General features: G+C 48.4%; 1 protein-coding gene across 1 annotated transcript; it reads right to left on the reverse strand.

Moving 5' to 3' along the window:
* Positions 1-2,040: 2,040 nt before the first annotated feature.
* CLEC4F (C-type lectin domain family 4 member F) lies at positions 2,041-15,611 on the reverse strand. The gene is made up of 7 exons (XM_055400321.2): positions 15,448-15,611; positions 14,506-14,622; positions 14,107-14,202; positions 11,240-12,358; positions 4,339-4,490; positions 2,944-3,062; positions 2,041-2,341 (listed from the first exon to the last, which is right to left on the reverse strand). The coding sequence occupies exons 1-7, from the start codon at positions 15,521-15,523 to the stop codon at positions 2,209-2,211; spliced, it is 1,812 nt and encodes a 603-aa protein (XP_055256296.2). The 5' UTR covers positions 15,524-15,611; the 3' UTR covers positions 2,041-2,208.
* Between the last annotated feature and the right edge of the window lie 1,459 nt (positions 15,612-17,070).

Genomic DNA, 17,070 nt, shown 5'->3' on the forward strand with positions numbered 1-17,070 from the left:
ATACTTTGGTCACCTCATGCGACGAGTTGACTCACTGGAAAAGACTCTGATGCTGGGAAAGGTTGGGGGCGGGAGGAGAAGGGGACGACAGAGAAGGAGATGGCTGGATGGCATCACCGACTCTGTGGACATGAGTTTGAGTGAGCTCCGGGAGTTGGTGATGGACAGGGAGGCCTGGCGTGCTGTGATTCATGGGGTCATGGAGAGTCAGACACGACTGAGCGACTGATCTGATCTGATCTGATCTGATATATGTATACCACATCTTCTTAAGTCAATCATCTGTTGATGAGTAATTACAAGTTTCTTGATTGCATTCCCATGAGCTCTCTTTTTCCTTAATGAGAGCTGCATTGCTTTAATTATTGTAGTTTTATAATACATTTTGTTATCCAGTAGGGCAAGTCCCCCTTTAACTTTTTCCAAAAAATTTTAGATCTGTTTGTGGGAGGTGCTTGGTGATTGGTGGATTTCATTGATTTAAAAAAAAGTGAATTTAGTATTTGAGAAAGTTGGGGTTTTTTTAAATTTTACTCACATATAGTTGATTTACAATGTTGTATTCAATTTCTGTTGTAAAAAGTTGACTTTTCAAACAAATGAAAAAGAGGGGCTATGATTTAATGATATGTGAGATAAAGTAGATGCCAACCTCATGATATTCTCAAAAATAAATTCCAGGTGGCTCAGTAATATAAATGTAAAAATAAAATTATGAAAGTACCAAAAGAAATGTAGCAGAATGTTATTTCAATCCTTTGATAGAGGAGGAGGGTCCAAGATTAATTTAAAAAAAACTTGGGAGTCACAAAAGGAAAAGGCAAAAGGAAAAAGGTGAATACAAATAGGTTAAAGTCCAGTTCAGCCAAAGATATCATAAAAGATAGAACAGATTTCCAATTCTGGGCATGATGGAGTCACTGGACTAGCCATTCTGCTGTAAGCAACCAGAAAACTGGACAAAACACATGAACACTATTGTTTTCAGACATTGGATAACAGGCAGAGCAAAACTGGCATCTGATTGAGCCCACGACCCTCCTGGGTTTCTTCCTGGAGGCTATTTCCAGACCACTGGGCAGAGGGGGAGGGTCCACACAGGGTGTGGCAGTCTCACTAGGCTGAGGAAAGAAAGATGTAAGTTTGGGGAGACTGAGCAGACATTCTAGAATTTGGGAGCAGAGTATAAAGTAATGCAGAGAAAGAACTCTATGAAGTGTCCTGGCAGGCCCCAGGAAAGCCCTGGTTTGGGCCTGGGACTAGAGGTGGAGTGACTCCCCTGGGAATAGAAGGGGTGTGTCTGGGGCTCTTTGGGGCCTGTGTGCAGGAAGGAGAGAAAGTCAGTGGAGTTCAGGTCACCCAGGAGCTTACCCACAAAGAAGAAAGCCACAAGACAGGAGACCAAAAACACACCCAAAAAGGCCAGAGTATATGCAGAGTAATGCAGAGAGAGAACTCTAGAAATGTGTCTAGGGTTCCCTGGCCATGACAAGGATAGGACCCCAGTATTTGGGGCAAAATATTTGCTCTATAAATTCTAAGTTGAACTGGCAGAAATCTGAGTCCCTGGAAAGGTGAATGGTGGCGAGAAATGTCCCTGAGAATTAACAGTCTGAAGACAAGTAAAGCCAGCCACCCAGGAGAAATGAGTTTTAGGAGTGACTTTAAAGGGCTTGGAAAATTCCAGCTCCAGCCCTGTCTCCAACGAAGGAAGTGCTGAGAACGCCGGGTGGCTATGACTTCTGGGAACATGTACTGCTGCCCAGTCATCGTAGTTTGTGGTAAACCTCTGCTGTTTGCAACAAACCAACTGAAAGGGCCTAGCTATAAAGCCCTTAAACAAAGCTATCCTTATCTCAGAACAGAAGGGACTCTGTGGGAAGGAGAACCAAAGCAGGGAGAAGTGAGCCTGGTGGCTGTCGCAGAGACAAGTACAAACTTTGGTTCATCAGAGTATTTATTGAGGAGCCGCCATCTGACAGGCCTGCATTGGTTGCCGAAGGGACATAGAGACACAACGAGTTTCTTTTCCTTCCTTGAGAAGCTGCTCTTCATGTTGGGTCACGTGAGGTGAATATGTTCGAAAGATTTATTTCAAAAGGACAGGTCAGGAAAAGCAAAGGCTGAATGGAAGGCCCCAAGGAACCAGTTGATTGAGCGGCTCTCAAGGTGTCATGGAGAAGGGTATCAGTCCCGCCTGTCCCCTGGCTACAGCTGGCCCACAGGCTTCTTGCAGATCCAGGGGCAGAGAGAGGAGCAGGACATGTCATTCCACTTCCGCTGCATTTGGACACAGTCTTCCGACTGTCGCCAGTTGTCCGGCTGATTCTCACCCCAAAACCTGGCAACAAGAGGGCTTCATTCTGCTTGATGAAAGAAGTGTCCCTTCCCCCGGTTTGTGGCATGAGGAGCTGAAGTGACATGGATCCCTAAACCCCTGGTGGCCCCAGGTGCCCTGAAGGTGGCTTTGCTGAGGTTGTCCTCCATTACTGAGAATGGAGGGACGGGAAGTGCGTCTAAAGTTACAAGTCCACCCACCAGAATTCTTATTTAGTGCCTTCAGATGGGGGCAAGGCCCCTCGGGCCCAGGCCTGCGTGGTAGGGTACAGGATAGGCAAAAAAAAAAATCGAAAGCAGCAAGACCCAGTCGGAGGGTGCCTGCCAGCCCCAGGACCTGTCTTATTCTGACATCCCTGTGAAGGGGTCCAGGCAAGGATCACAGCTATGCTGGTGTACATACACATCGCATACATACCACACACATCACCCAACCAGTCAAGTACACACACACCTCATACACACATCACACATGCACAGCATATTCATAGATCACACACAGTGCTGACACTTCTTGGACAGGGACACACACGCAGGACAGGGTCTCTAGGTAGACCTGTCCCAGACAGTGCCTGAGAAATGGCACCAGACAGAGGCAGGACTCACGCACGGCTCCTGGCACGATTGAATGGTGTGCCATCTGTCCAGCGCCAGCGGCCCTCCATATCACGGTCACTGAGGCCAATCCAGTAGTAAACGGAACCTGTGAACTGTGTCAGAAATGCCTGTGGAGAAAAGGCAGTGTCATGTGAGTTTGTATGAGGAGTTTTCTCACCAGGCCACGTGGAAGAGGAATCCATGCTGCACTCTCCCCAGTCCCAGCGGCATGAAGCCCACTCTTCAGGAGCTGCACCCCAACCCCCGCCATAGGTTCCCTGGTTTTCCAGAGTTAGGGCGGCAGACAGGTCACCTCGGGGAAGTTCACCTTCTTCCATGTTTATCTGATGAGGAGTGTGGCTTTCCTGGGACAAAGACAGACCTGGCCATGGTTTTTTAAGATGCGTTTTACAAAATAGCATGTCATTTGACAGACAAACAAGAACAGTCTCAGGAAAACCCCAAGGGATGGGTAGGTCTGTAAGTTAAATTTGTCCAAACGTACAGTGGGTACTTGTCAATAACTTTAGTAAATTCTGATAAGAACATTTGGCATATGGGCCACTCTGGTGCTCTGTTGCCTTTGTTGTTATTGTTCAGTCGCTAAATCGTGTCCGACTCTTTGCAACCCCATGAACTGCAGCACACCAGGCCTCCTTGTCCTTCACTATCTCCCAGAGTTTGCTCAGATTCATGTCCGTTGAGTCAGTAATGCCATCCAACCATCTGATCCTCTGAGGTCCCCTTCTCCTTTGCCTTCTATCTTTCCCAGCATCAGGGTCTTTTCCAATGAGTTGGCTCTTTGCATCAGGTGGCCAAAGAATTGGAGCTTCAGCTTCCGCAACAGTCCTTCCGATGAATGTTCAGGGTTGATTTCCTTTAGGATTGACTGGTTTGATCTCTCAAGAGTCTTCTCCAGCACCACAATTTGAAAGCATCAGTTCTTCAGTGCTCAGCTGTCTTTATGGCCTCAGACTCATATGTTTGTCTGGCCTTCCCAACAAGCCTGGATTGTCTGCTCATGGGGTTTCCATAGCCATGAGATGAACTGACATTAAAATCAAGATTGACAACTAGAGAGGAAGCCTGAGAGGAAGAGGAGGCGATGGGGAGGGAAGGAGGCACCCAGCACGTTGAGGGCAGTTACCTGGTGCCCCTCCCTCTGCCCTTCCTTTCTGCTGACCCCTCTGGGGTCTCCCTCGTTCACTGAGGACATTGGGTTTGCTGTCAGTGCTTATACCTCTGGTGTAAGATATTCATCAGAATTCAATAAATATTTGCTCCCTGACTGACAGAGGAGATGTGAAGGACTGCCATGCCCACTCCAAGAGGGGAAGGCCAAAGCACAAAGCCCCTGACCCCACATCAGTCCCAGAAGCAGCCCCCCAAGCCCACAGCTCTGACCTGCTCCTCCTCCGAGGTCACCGAGGCCAGGTGGGCTCCATGGGACACACAGAACTGCTCAGCCTCCTGCCATGTCTTCTTGGCAGAGGAAAAGTAATACAAGTTCCCACTGTAGGACTTCCAGTCTTGCAGGATCAGCTGGAGAAGTTGATCTGGAGCAAAGGTGGGGAAGCAGAGAGAACTGGGAACTGGCTGCAGATCCTGCTCCCTCCAGGGACTGACCACTGAGAGTCACAAGCCCCTGCAACGCTTGATGCCCTCGGCTACAGGGCCACAGTCTGGGAGGCTGCACCCCCAGCCCACGACCCAGCAGAGAAAAAGAGCAGCTCAAGACATCTGGCTCCATCACTCCAGGGGTATTCAGACAGCTCTGCTACCCAGCCATACTCTTTCAAGGCTCTTGCTTCCTAGCTATACTACCTGATTTCCCAGCTCATTGCTCTCTCCTGCTTGTCCCCTGCATCTCAGTTCCCTTCATTTCCCTGGGGGAGTTCATGGCCATCCTGTATCTTCACTCATTCCCTTGACTCCATCTCCATCTACTTCAGCTGTCCACACCAAGAACCACACTTGGGACCTTGTCATCCCCTGGTCTGTCTGACCTCACAATTTCAGACCCTAATGGCTCATCCTATGAGCACAAGCCCCGATTCCCTCAGCTATTTCATCCCCCTCTGTCCTGACACTCTGTTCTTTAACAGCCTCCTAATCACAGCTCCTTAAAATGGCGCCAAAACACTCATTCATTCATGTGTTCTTTTATTCAATATACCTTAACTTCTATGAATCAGGAACCTTTATACAAAGATCAATTAGACATGTTTCATGCCCTCAAGGGAATTCAGTTCAGTTCAGTTCAGTCGTTCAGTCGTGTCCGACTCTCCGCGACCCCATGAATCACAGCACGCCAGGCCTCCCTGTCCATCACCAACTCCCGGAGTACACTCAAACTCATGTCCACAGAGTCGGTGATGCCATCCAGCCATCTCATTCTCTGTCGTCCCCTTCTCCTCCTGCCCCCAACCTTTCCCAGCATCAGAGTCTTTTCCAGTGAGTCAACTCGTCACATGAGGTGGCCAAAGTATTGCAGTTTCAGCTTTAGCATCAGTCCCTCCAATGAACATCCAGGATTGATCTCCTTTAGAATGGACTGGTTGGATCTCCTTGCAGTATAAGGAACTCTCAAGAGTCTTCTCCAACACCACAGTTCAAAAGCATCGATTCTTCGGCGATCAGCTTTCTTCACAGTCCAACTCTCACATCCATACATGACCACGGGAAAAACCATTGCCTTGACTAGATGGACCTTGGTTGGCAAAGTAATGTCTCTGCTTTTTAATATACTATCAAGGTTGGTCATAACTTTCCTTCCAAGGAGCAAGCGTCTTTTAATTTCATGGCTGCAATCAGCATCTGCAGTGATTTTGGAGTCCAAAAATATAAAGTCTGACACTGTTTCCACTGTCTTTCCATCTATTTGCCATGAAGTGATGGGACCAGATGCCATGATCTTTGTTTTCTGAATGTTGAGCTTCAAGCCAACCTTTTCACTCTCCTCTTTCACTTTCATCAAGAGGCTTTTGAGTTCCTCTTCACTTTCTGCCATAAGGGTGGTGTCATCTGCATATCTGAGGTTATTGATATTTCTCCCAGCAATCTTGATTCCAGCTTGTGCTTCTTCCAGCCCAGCGTTCCTCATGATGTACTCTGCATATAAGTTAAATAAGCAAGGTGACAATATACAACCTTGACGTACACCTTTTCCTATTTGGAGCCAGTCTGTTGTTCCATGTCCAGTTCTAACTGCTGCTTCCTGACCTGCATACAGGTTTCTCAAGAGGCAGGTCAGGTGGTCTGGGATTCCCATCTCTTTCAGAATGTTCCACAGTTTATTGTGATCCACACAGTCAAAGGCTTTGGCATAGTCAATGAAGCAGAAATAGATGTTTTCTGGAACTGTCTTGCTTTCTCCATGATCCAGCGGATATTGGCAATTTGATCTCTGGTTCCTTTGCCTTTTCTAAAACCTGCTTGAACATCTGGGAGTTCACGGTTTACATACTGCTGAAGCCTGGCTTGGAGAATTTTGAGCATGACTTTACTAGCGTGTGAGATGAGTGCAATTGTGCGGTAGTTTGAGCATTCTTTGGCATTGCCTTTCTTTGGGACTGGAATGAAGACTGACCTCTTCCAGTCCTGTGGCCACTGCTGAGTTTTCCATATCTGCTGGCATATTGAGTGCAGCACTTTCACAGCATCATCTTTCAAGACTTGAAATAGCTCAACTGGAATTCCATCACCTCCACTAGCTTTGTTAGTAGTGATGCTTTCTAAGGCCCACTTGACTTCACATTCCAAGATGTCTGGCTCTAGGTCAATGATCACGTTATCGTGACTATCTTGGTCATGAAGATCTTTTTTGTACAGTTCTTCTGTGTATTCCTGCCACCTCTTCTTAATATCTTCTGCTTCTGTTAGGTCCATACCATTTCTGTCCTTTATCAAGCCTATCTTTGCATGAAATGTTCCCTTGGAATCTCTAATTTTCTTGAAGAGGTTAATTACTGTCCAGCAAATGAGACAGACATAAAAATGGTATTGAAGATGCATTGATTGGAAACCATGGCATGTTAGAGGCATAGAAGAGGGTGTGGTCTCCTTCAGCTGGACTGGAAACAGGGCTCAGGAAGGACACTGTGTGAGGATTCACTTGAGCTGAGTCTTCGAAGACCAAGAAAGAGTTTGCCAGATGGGCAAGGAGAGAATTCCAGGCAGGGGAGAGAGCCATTGCAAAAGCACAAAGGTGTGAAACAGCATGGTGCAGCCTGATCTGTTCAAGTACTTTATAGCCAATGCACAGGCTTCCCAGGTGGCACTAGTGATAAAGCACTTGTCTGCCAATGCAGGAGATGTAGAAGACGCAAGTTCGATCCCTGGGTAGGGAAGATCCCCTAAAGGAGGGCATGGCAATCCACTCCAGTATTCTTGTCTGAAGAATCCCATGGACAGAGGAGCCTGAAGGGTTACAGTCTATAGGGTCACAAAGACTTGATCACAAGTGAAGCAACTGAGCATGCACGTACATACGGTCAAAGCGCAAAGGATGGGAGATGAACTTGGACAGGTTCCCCAATGCTGAGTCATACATCCTGTGTGAAGGAGTTTGGGTTTTTTCCTGGAAACAGTGGGAAGCCCTGGAGGGTTTGAAGAAAGATCATGATATGCTCAGATTTGCCTCGTGATGGTGTGGCTGCTGAACAGGAAGAAGGCAATCTTAATGGGACCAGAGACACCAGTTACAATGCAGTTACAAATGTTTGAATGATAGATGATGAGTGTGTAAACCGGGGTTTTTCAAAGTGTGGTCCCAGGTCCACCAGCATTAGCACCTGGGGCTTGGTAGAAATGCCAGTTCTCAGACTCATGCCAGCCTAGCCGAATTCAGAATTGTTTTTTGACAATCTACATTTAACAAACTCTCCAGGTGATTCTGATACACTCCAAAGTCTGAGAAACAGCAGTCCAAACCAAGAATTGGCAGACTACAGCCTGCCAGCACCTTCTTTTCACAAATGAAGTTTTCTTTTAATTTTAAATTTATTTATTTTTTAATTGAAGGAGAGTTACTTTACAGACTTTGTATACCTATGGAACACAGCCATGCCCTTCAGTTGACAGATGGTTTTCAGCTGCTTAATCATTACATCAGCAGAGGTGTTGCAACAGAGACTGTTTAGCCAGAAGCTCAAAACATCAACTGTTTGGCCCTTTAAGAAAAAAAATTAAACTAATAGTTCTTAGCCCTGACTGACCATTAGAACCACCTAGGGAATTTTTAAAAGAAAATTCTGATGCTAGGCTGCATCCCAAAACAAGCACCTGCCCTCCCAAAGAAAAGTTAGAGTTCTGGAGGTGGGTTCCAGGCTTCAGTTTTATAAAAACTCTTTGGGTGATTCCAGTGTGCCCCCAAGGTGGAGAAACATTCGTCCCTACCAAAGCAGGAGCAAGGCAGAGGGAGTGAGGGGGACGGCGGGGGGGCATGGGAGACGTGTCAAGAGGGAAGACTTCCAGGCTTCCAACAGACAGACGGGGACAGACTGGGACAGCAGAGCGGGTCCTCAGCACTGTCTTCCAAGCCCCTCATTTGTCAGCCGCATATTTCAGCAGTTGCTGCAAATGGCCCCCTCCCTCACAGCTCTCTCCCTCTTCTGTCACCTGTGACCAGGGACCTCTTACTCTACAAAGCCATCACTAAATATCTGCTCCCTCATTGCCCTGTACCCGCATCTGCAAACCCGGGTGAGCTCCTTCTTCCACACCGCCCCGCTCCCAGCCTAAGGTTCATGCACTGTCGCAGCCCATCAAGGCCAATCGCTCTGCCGGGCTTCTTCTTCTCTCCTCCCTCCCCGTCTCCCGGTTCCAACACGTCTCCCCAACCCCTCCCCGCTCTCCTTCCCGCTCTCCTTCAATCTCCTCCCTGTTTGCTGGTGCCTCTGTCTCACCCTCAGATCAAGCCTAGCCTAATCTAGACCAGCCCTCTCAAGGAACTTCACCAAAATATTAGCAGGGGGGTATTTTTTCAAGAGACATTTTTACAGAAATGCAAGCTGTCATGTTCTCATCTTTCTCTTTTTCAATATTTGCCACGTCTACAATTAATATGTAGGTTTTGAGATATAAGTATGGATGGCACAGCTGGTTTTTAACCCCTGCTTCTACCTTCCCATCTCCCTCACCGCGGCCTCATCGTTCTTCTCTTCTCAGCCAAGGCCCTTGAAGGACTGGGGCACCTTCATCTCTCATTCACTTCCCACTGACTGTGGTCTGGCCTCCAGGCCACATACAACTCTCCACTGAAACTTTATTCCAATGACTTGCTAAGTGCGCAGAGTTAGTGGGTGCTTATCGGTTTCTTCACCTGGGGCTTCTTAGACATTTGCCAGAACCAGCCACTCTGTTCATGCAATGCTCTCCCAACTGCACACTTCCTAATTCTCCTCCTGCCTCTGACACTGCCTTCTCCAGTCTCCTTCAAAAACACTTCTTTCCCTTCTTGCCACCTAAAAGTTGACTTCCTGTTTCCACCCTCAGCTTCCTTTTCACGAAGCATCTCATCTCATGCAAACGCCTGCGTTCCCACTGCCACAACCAGAACGAGCGTACCCAGGGCTCCCGCATCTCTGTCTGCAGCAGGACCGCTCTCCTACAGCCCCAACAGCGCACAGGTGATGGCCGCGTGAGCACCCTCATGGCATCTCAGATTCAACACGCTCAAACCTCACAGCTTGTCTCCTTTTATTCCCTGTCTCAGTTTATAGACCCATCCAGTCAGCCTCCTTGAAATTCTTCGACAAATACTCATTTCCAAAAGGATGAAACCCAAACTCAGAGCCTTTCCACATCTAGCTGGTGTCTCTGCAGAGCTGCCTCCCTTTCTCACACAGTGTTTTTTCAACTGCCATCATCAACCCACTGGTAGACTTTGCTGAAGTTGTTGCCGGGAGAGGGAGTTTGGAGACTAGACAATAAAATATGAGTGCATTCATGTGGTAAAAGCTTTGCTTTTTGAAATGTGTATGTGTGAGAAAGAGACACATAATTATACTAAGGATGGTTGGATGGCATCATTGACTCAATGGATATGAATCTGAGCAAACTCTGTGTGTGAAGGACGGGGAAGCCTGGCGTGCTGCAGTCCATGTGATCGTAAAGAGTCAGATATGACTGAGCAACTAAACAGCAAGCAACATGATGTAAAATGAATTTTATGCTGTGATTACATGTTTGAAAGCCACTGCTCTGACCATTACCTACTGTCTTTTCGGCCTGTGTCTCCTCAACTGCCCTCTTGGCCATGGTCCAGTTAGACAGAACTGCCAGAAGTTTCTTGAACCTCACAGTTCACATCTCCATGCCTGTGACCTGCTGTTCCCTTATCCTATCTGCTTGGAAAACACCTACTCGATCTTCAGGCCTCTGTTCAAAGGCCAAATTCCCACTGAAGCATCTTTGGTCCTTTCTCCTCCAGAAAATCGCCTCGCTCCTTGGAGGATCCTTGTCTGCACCAGAGGACATCAGCCCTGAGAAGAGCCCTTCTTGTCCTTTCTTTTGCTCCTCTCCACCCCCCAGTTTTTAGACCTACTCCCAACATTGCACCTCTCAGGCCTTTTGTCCAAGGCTGCTCCACCTGCCTATAAGCTTCAAAGGCAGGCATCACATTTTGTTAATCTTTATGATCCTGACACATCTTCGGGCCTCAGGAAATTTTTGTCAGATGTATACAGGAATGCTGTACTTTGTTAAATGCTTTATATATGTTAAGTCATTTGATCCTCACTGGGGAGCAAGTATTATTGTCCCCACTTTGCAGGTGAGAAAAGGGAAGCTCAGAGAAGGTGAACAACTTGAGAAAAACCACAGCATCTGGGCTAGTCCGTCCGTTCCGTTCCGTTCAGTCGCTCAGTCATGTCCGACTCTTTGCGACCCCGTGGACTGTAGCCTACCAGGCTTCTCTGTCCATGGGATTCTCCAGGCAAGAATACTGGAGTGGGTTACCATCTCCTTCTCCAGGGGATCTTCCCGACCCAGGGATCAAACCCGGGTTTCCCGCATTGGAGGCAGACGCTTTAACCTCTGAGCCACCAGGGAAGCCCCAGAAGCTGGAAATAAGGCTGCCTGGCCCTGCTGGCACACTCTGTCCCTATTACACACCAGACCGCATTTGTTTCCCAGACGTAGGTTTTGTCACTCTGGGCAGAGAATAAGCAGGGATTACATCACCTTTGGTTGGATCCAGCCCCTTTCCAGCACCCACACTCTTTCTCCGGGGATGATGTTGAAATAAGCAAAACACCGAAGGGACAGGAGACTCTACCCTCCCCAGCCCCCTCCCTGCACTTACTTTGGGTCCTCTGGAGCTGCTCCTGTGAAGCCAAGGCTGTGCGGAAGGCTTCCAGGCGTCTCTGCTGCTCCTGGATTGTTGTCGTCAGTGTTTCAGTTTTCCCCAAACCCTTTCTTAATGTCTGGATCTCAGTTCTGGCCTCCTGCAGACTTCTCTCTAACGTTTGGGTCTGGGAATGTAAGGTTGCAGCATCCTTCATTCCTTTTTTTAAGGTCTGTATCTCTTGGCTTGCATTTCTCAAAAGACCATTTAACACCTGAATCTTGGAACTTAAGGCAATGGCACTTTCCAGCTCTATTTTTAATACTCTCATCTCAGCATCTGTCTGCTCCAGGCGACTGTTTGCTGTTTGGGTCTGGGCAGTGACATTTTCCAAATCTCTTTTTAACAAGTGAATCTCACCTCCAGCCCTTTCCAAATGACTTCTTAACACCTGGATCTGAGCACTGGTGTTGTCTAAACTGCCTCTTATAAGGGTCTGGGTCTGAGAGTGTAAAGCATTTGCATTTTGCAGACTTCCCTTTAACCTCTGCATCTCAGCAGTGGTGCTTTCCAAACTACTCCTTAAAACCTGATGGTGGGCCCTTAAATCACTGACACTATCCAGATTGCCTCTTAAAACATGGATCTGGGCATTAACATTCTTTAAACTACTGTTTGCCAATCGGACCTCAGCATTTGCCGTTTCTAACCCTGCCTTCAACACCTGGATCTCTGTGTTGGCATTTTCTAAGCCTCTGCTTAACACTTGGAGCTCGATGCTAGTGTTTTCTAAACTGCTTTTAAAGAAACTCTGGGTCTGGGAATTTGAACCATTTGCCTCTTCTAGATCTCCCTGTAGCTTCTGAATCTTAGACGTGGTCTCCTCCAAGAAACTCCTTAACAGCTGGGTCTGGAAACTCAAGGTACTGCCATCCTTCAGGAGGCCTTTTAGCATCTGGACGTCAGCACTGGCACTTTGCAGACCACCGCCGAGCATCTGGATCTGAGAACTGACATTGTCCACTCTGCGCGTCAACAGCTGGATCTCCACGCTCCAGGCACTGGCATTCTCCATATGTCCTTTAAACAGCTCGACAGCCTCTTGGAACTCCGCCACCCTGACCAAGTGGTAGGGATCTGGAGGGAGGAAATGGAGAAAGCAGCTGAAGAGGCCCATCATGTAGGGAAGCATTCTTAAAATCTCCAAGGTAAATGTCTGCAGCAAAACCCTGAGCTCTCCTCAAGCAGCCTATAATCACCCAGGCCCTGGGGCTGGACCACCTGAGAATGTAAAGCCAGAAACAAAATAAAGGTCTATTTAGTGAACCAGGAAGCAGAAGGATTGAAATATTTGCCTACTGGATTATTCTGCCATTGTAACTGAACTTGAAAATAACTGATTAAATCACTGACAGCTGTTGACGTCTAATTCAGCTGAAGTGTCACTGTTAGATATTAATAGGTCATTATGGAAAGACAACAGGTATGAATCAAGCCCATGTTTAGTCCGACGCTATATTTGTACACCAAGCATGAAGCCTCTTGATTCACAGTTGTGACTTCCTAAAAATTATGTAGGCCACAAACATAGACATTTTCTGATCACAAATCCATGGGGGGAAGAAAGCACAAACAAAATAAAATAGGTACCCATGGAGGAAGTTTCTGCTCAATGTACAGGGCTATGTGGAAGTCCTCCGATGACACTGAACCCCAAACTGCAATGGCACCTCCAGTGCAAGGGTCCCTATCGAACCATTTGAGGATATGGGAGACCCTAGTGAAAGGCTCTGGTCATTGGGTCATTCAAGGAAACTCTGCAGCATCCCACCAAAACCCCTGCAGTTGCACCCTCTGTGCACCCATGAGCTGAAATGTGAGCTCAGACATTCACGGTATGAGGCGCCCATTCCAGCCTCCTTTCAGAAACAGGGAGAAGGACCTGAACAAGCAGAGACCCTTTCTGGAGGATTCCTGCCCTACTTCTCAAGCCCTGCCTAGGTAGGTATGTGAGACCTGAGCCACTGTGCTGAGCTAAGACCGGGAGGGCCTTAAATCAATGGGACAGAAGAGAGAATCCACACAAATATGGACAACTGGTTTCCAACGAAGATACAAAGGAGAAAGGATAACTTTTTCGACTGATGGTGCTGGAACAACTGTACACCCATTTGCAAAAAGAAAAAATGAACTTCAGTCCATATCTTGCATCATTATTCAAAACTAACTCAAAATTAATCATTGACCTAAATGTAAAACTATAAAACTTTCCAGAAGCAAATTTGAGGGCATGTCTTTGTCACCTTGGTACAGGCAAAGATTTCTTAGATACCAGACCAAAACAACAATCCATAAAAGAGATAAGATGGATAAATCAGACTTTACCAAAACTTAAATCTTGTTAAGAGAATGAAAAGAGAAGCCATAGACTGAAAAAAACAATGTTGGTAAATCACATGACTGATAAAGGTCAAAAAAAGAGTACCTACTCTAGATCCCTTTATATAAAATGCTAGAAAAAGTCAAGCCATCTGTATCCCAGCAAGCAGATCAGTGGTTGCCTGGGAACAAAGGGAGGAGGAGAGAGACAGGATGGCCAAGGGCAGGAGCAAACTTTGGGGGCTGTATGTTCATTATCCTGATTGTGATGTTTCATGCATTTATATATATTTGTCAAAACTTAGGTTGAACGCTTTAAATATGTATCCTTTATTATGTGTCCATTGTACCTCAAAAAAAAGCCATTTAAATGAAAGATACTGGCTTTCTGTGAGGAGACTAGAAACCATTTAGGGGCCTGGGGACATTGAGGAGGAAGAAATGTGTCCTGGGGTCTGAGCATCCAAGGTCCTGGCTCCCTCCCCTCCCCCACGGCGGCTACTTACAGTCGGGTTCCTTGAGAGACTGTCCAGTATGGTTGTCTCCCAGAAGCTCTTGGAAGTAGGCAGATGTCTCCAGTGCAGGTCTTGGGTGCTGTAGAGCTGAGATACCCCATTCCCACATCAGCACAATCCCCAGGCTGCCCCACCCCCCGTCAGGGTTCCAGAAGGAGGTGGAGGAGATGGCACCACGACCCTCTCAGAGTTCCCCTCACAGGCCTTATCTCTTGGGAACCTCCCCTTGGACAACGACCTTGGTTGGGTCCCAGGAAAGCCCTGGTTTGGGCCTGGGACTGGAGGTGGAGTGACCCCCCTGGGATTAGAAGGGGGTTGTCTAGGGCTCTTTGGGGCCTGTGTGCAAGAAGGAGAGAAAGTCAATGGGGCTCAGGTCACTCAGGAGCTTACCCACAATGAAGAGAGCCACAAGACAGGAGACCAAAAACACACCCAAAAAGGCCAGGGTGGCCTGCAAGCGCCTGGGCATCTTGGGGGCTGCGGGAACCACTGCCACAGGGTCCAGTCCTGCAGGGGAGAAGCCAGGATCCAGGAGGAGACTGCTGTGTGGGCTGGACATACAGCCCCCCAGGCTTACGCTCCTGGCCTGTCCCATGGGACTGAGAACACGTGCCCCGCCCACCCTGGAGAAAGGCAATGAGCACTTGGGAACGTGTGCCAGGGCTCATGGAAGCTGTGGTACCAACAGAAGGCTCAGAAAAGGCCACCACCCCGGGCCTGGAGAGTGGGCACAGGCACAGACATGGCACAATGGAAGACAACAAAGGTATTGTTTGAATGAAAGCAGAAAGGAGGGAGGGAGTCAGGGAGGGAGGCACACAGCAGGAACCCCGACCTCAGCGTCTCAGGGCCAGCTTTGCTGCGTGAATCCTGACCAGAGCGATACTCACAGCCCTTGGGGGCTGCTGCTGCTCCCACAAGCTGACATGGGTGTCCAAAGGACTGTGCCTGGGAGTCTGCAGGCTGAGTATACAGAGAATGGAGAGACCACAGCCTGGAGTCCCTGAGGCCTCATGGGGCCAGTCCAGTGTGCAGAGAGGGCTTTTCAAACCAGGTCCCCCTGAATTCATTGTTCACTCTCCTTCTCTTGCCAGGCTGCCAGCCCCCAGGGAAAAGGGTCAGGGGAAATTTCACGCGAAGCCTCGGTGTGGGCCACAGGCACTCTGTCCTTGCCTGACCCACCTTCAGCCCCCCTGTTTATTCTGGAAGCCGAGCCAGTGCTGACCCACTGCTGAGCCTGCCAGGCAAAGGCTGAGGAAGATGGTGGGGGGCCAGGGCCCAGCAGGCCGGACCCTCCCTGCTGAGGACAGGCTGAGGCTCCAGTTTTCTCACCTTGGGAGCGCAGGGAGACACTCTGGTTGTCTGTGCAGAAGTGGACCTGGTCAGCACTCTTCTCTGCTTCCTTCATCCTCCAGAGCAGCTCCCTGCCACGCTGTCAACCAGCAGTGGGGAAGTGGAGCTGTGATACCGGTTTATATGCTACCGAGTCAGTCCTTTCAAACTCTGCCTTTCCCCACTGCTGACTCTGCAGAAATGCCCCATCTGGGCCCTTCCCCTCAAAGCTCCCAAGTGCCAGTCGGCCCTCCATCCTCCTTCTTCCCTCAGCCCCAACCTCCCCACCCCTGCACCCCACAGTAGCCTCAAACACTAGCCTCAGCCCCAAAGTCACAGACACCTTTCACCAGCCACTTACAAGGGAGTTTGGGATTCCTTCTCCACTTTGCATAGAAAAACATCCTCGTGACCCATGGCTGAGTCTTAATTCCAGCCTCAGACTCTCTCAAGTAACAGGAGGCTAGTAAGGAGGAGGCTGGCTCAGGGCAGCAGATGTTTGCAGGTCATGGGAAGGGCTGAGGTGACTCTCTGCCCACTCAGGACCTCACAGCGGGCACGATGGGAAAGGGATTATAACAGAATAAAACACTTACTTGGTCTCTGTCCCAGTCCCTTGGACAGACCTCCTAAAAGCATTGGAGTTTTCTGAGTGACAAGTGTGTCTTTTGTTATCCAAAACTAACCCTTTTAAACCATATTTGCATTCATGCCGATGAGGGGACTCAGACCACTAGAAGCTTTCAGATGGAGACAGTTTTAGAAAGACTAATCCCTCACCTCTCTCATTGGATTATAAGAGCTCACAAACGACAAGAGAGCTTCAAGAAGTTTCCTGGCTGGTGAACAAACCCACCTACCCAAAAGGGTATTGCACCCCTACTCCATGGGGACAGAGACCCCCATGCTCTGGGTCCTTCTGCACCTTGCCCTCTGATCCTCTTCATCTGGCTCTTTGTTTTTATCCTCCATCATAACCTGTGGTGGTAAGTACAGTGTTTTCATGAGTTCTGTGAGTCATTCCAGTGAATTATCAACCTGGGAAGGGTCATGGGGTCCCCCAGATTTGCAGTCTTCTGGGCAGAAGTGTGGTCACTTGGAGACCATGGCTTGCATGAGGTATCTGAAGTTGGGGCTGTCTTGTGGTTCTGAACCCCTAACTCACTCCATCGGTGAGTGTCAGAAATGAATTGAATTGAATTGTAGACACTCAGCTGATGTCAGAAAACTGGTTGGTCTCAGAAAACACCACACATCTGGTGTCAGAAGTTATATCAGAAAATACCAAATAGGACCCAGCTTGATCCAAGATCTCACCGCTAGGTGATCAGATTCGTGCTCCCCTGAGCTGATCAGGTTCAGGACTGACTCCACCAAAACTGCTGTATAAGCCAATGTGCTGCTTTATGACAAGACCTGTAACTCCCAGGAGAAACAACACTGTGTCAGGGGGTTCCTGTGCTTGTGGTCCAAGACCTAGGAGTAAGGTGTCCCAGGGGAGCTGTGCAGCCCCAAGTCCCCACCCTCATGGGGTGACCAATTAGGCAGAATCAATACCCACCCTGGCTGGTCAAGGCAGTCCTCCCGAAGTCAGCTCTGAGGATGATGGTAGATTCTCGCTGC

This window comes from Moschus berezovskii, chromosome 11 (assembly GCF_049115385.1).
Source record: "Moschus berezovskii isolate FMDL1 chromosome 11, NW_MosBer_1.0, whole genome shotgun sequence".
Taxonomy (NCBI): Eukaryota; Metazoa; Chordata; class Mammalia; order Artiodactyla; family Moschidae; genus Moschus; species Moschus berezovskii.

What these genes read in the sequence shown, in the direction of transcription:
- CLEC4F (XM_055400321.2), bottom strand. Translation starts at nt 15,523, where the DNA reads ATGAAGGAAGCAGAGAAGAGTGCTGACCAGGTCCACTTCTGCACAGAC. An exon ending in TGTGGCTCTCTTCATTGTGG is followed by an intron (nt 14,203 to 14,505) that starts GTAAGCTCCTGA and finishes GGGGTATCTCAG; the next exon opens with CTCTACAGCACCCAAGACCT. An exon ending in GCAGCTCCAGAGGACCCAAA is followed by an intron (nt 4,491 to 11,239) that starts GTAAGTGCAGGG and finishes CCTTTGCTCCAG; the next exon opens with ATCAACTTCTCCAGCTGATC.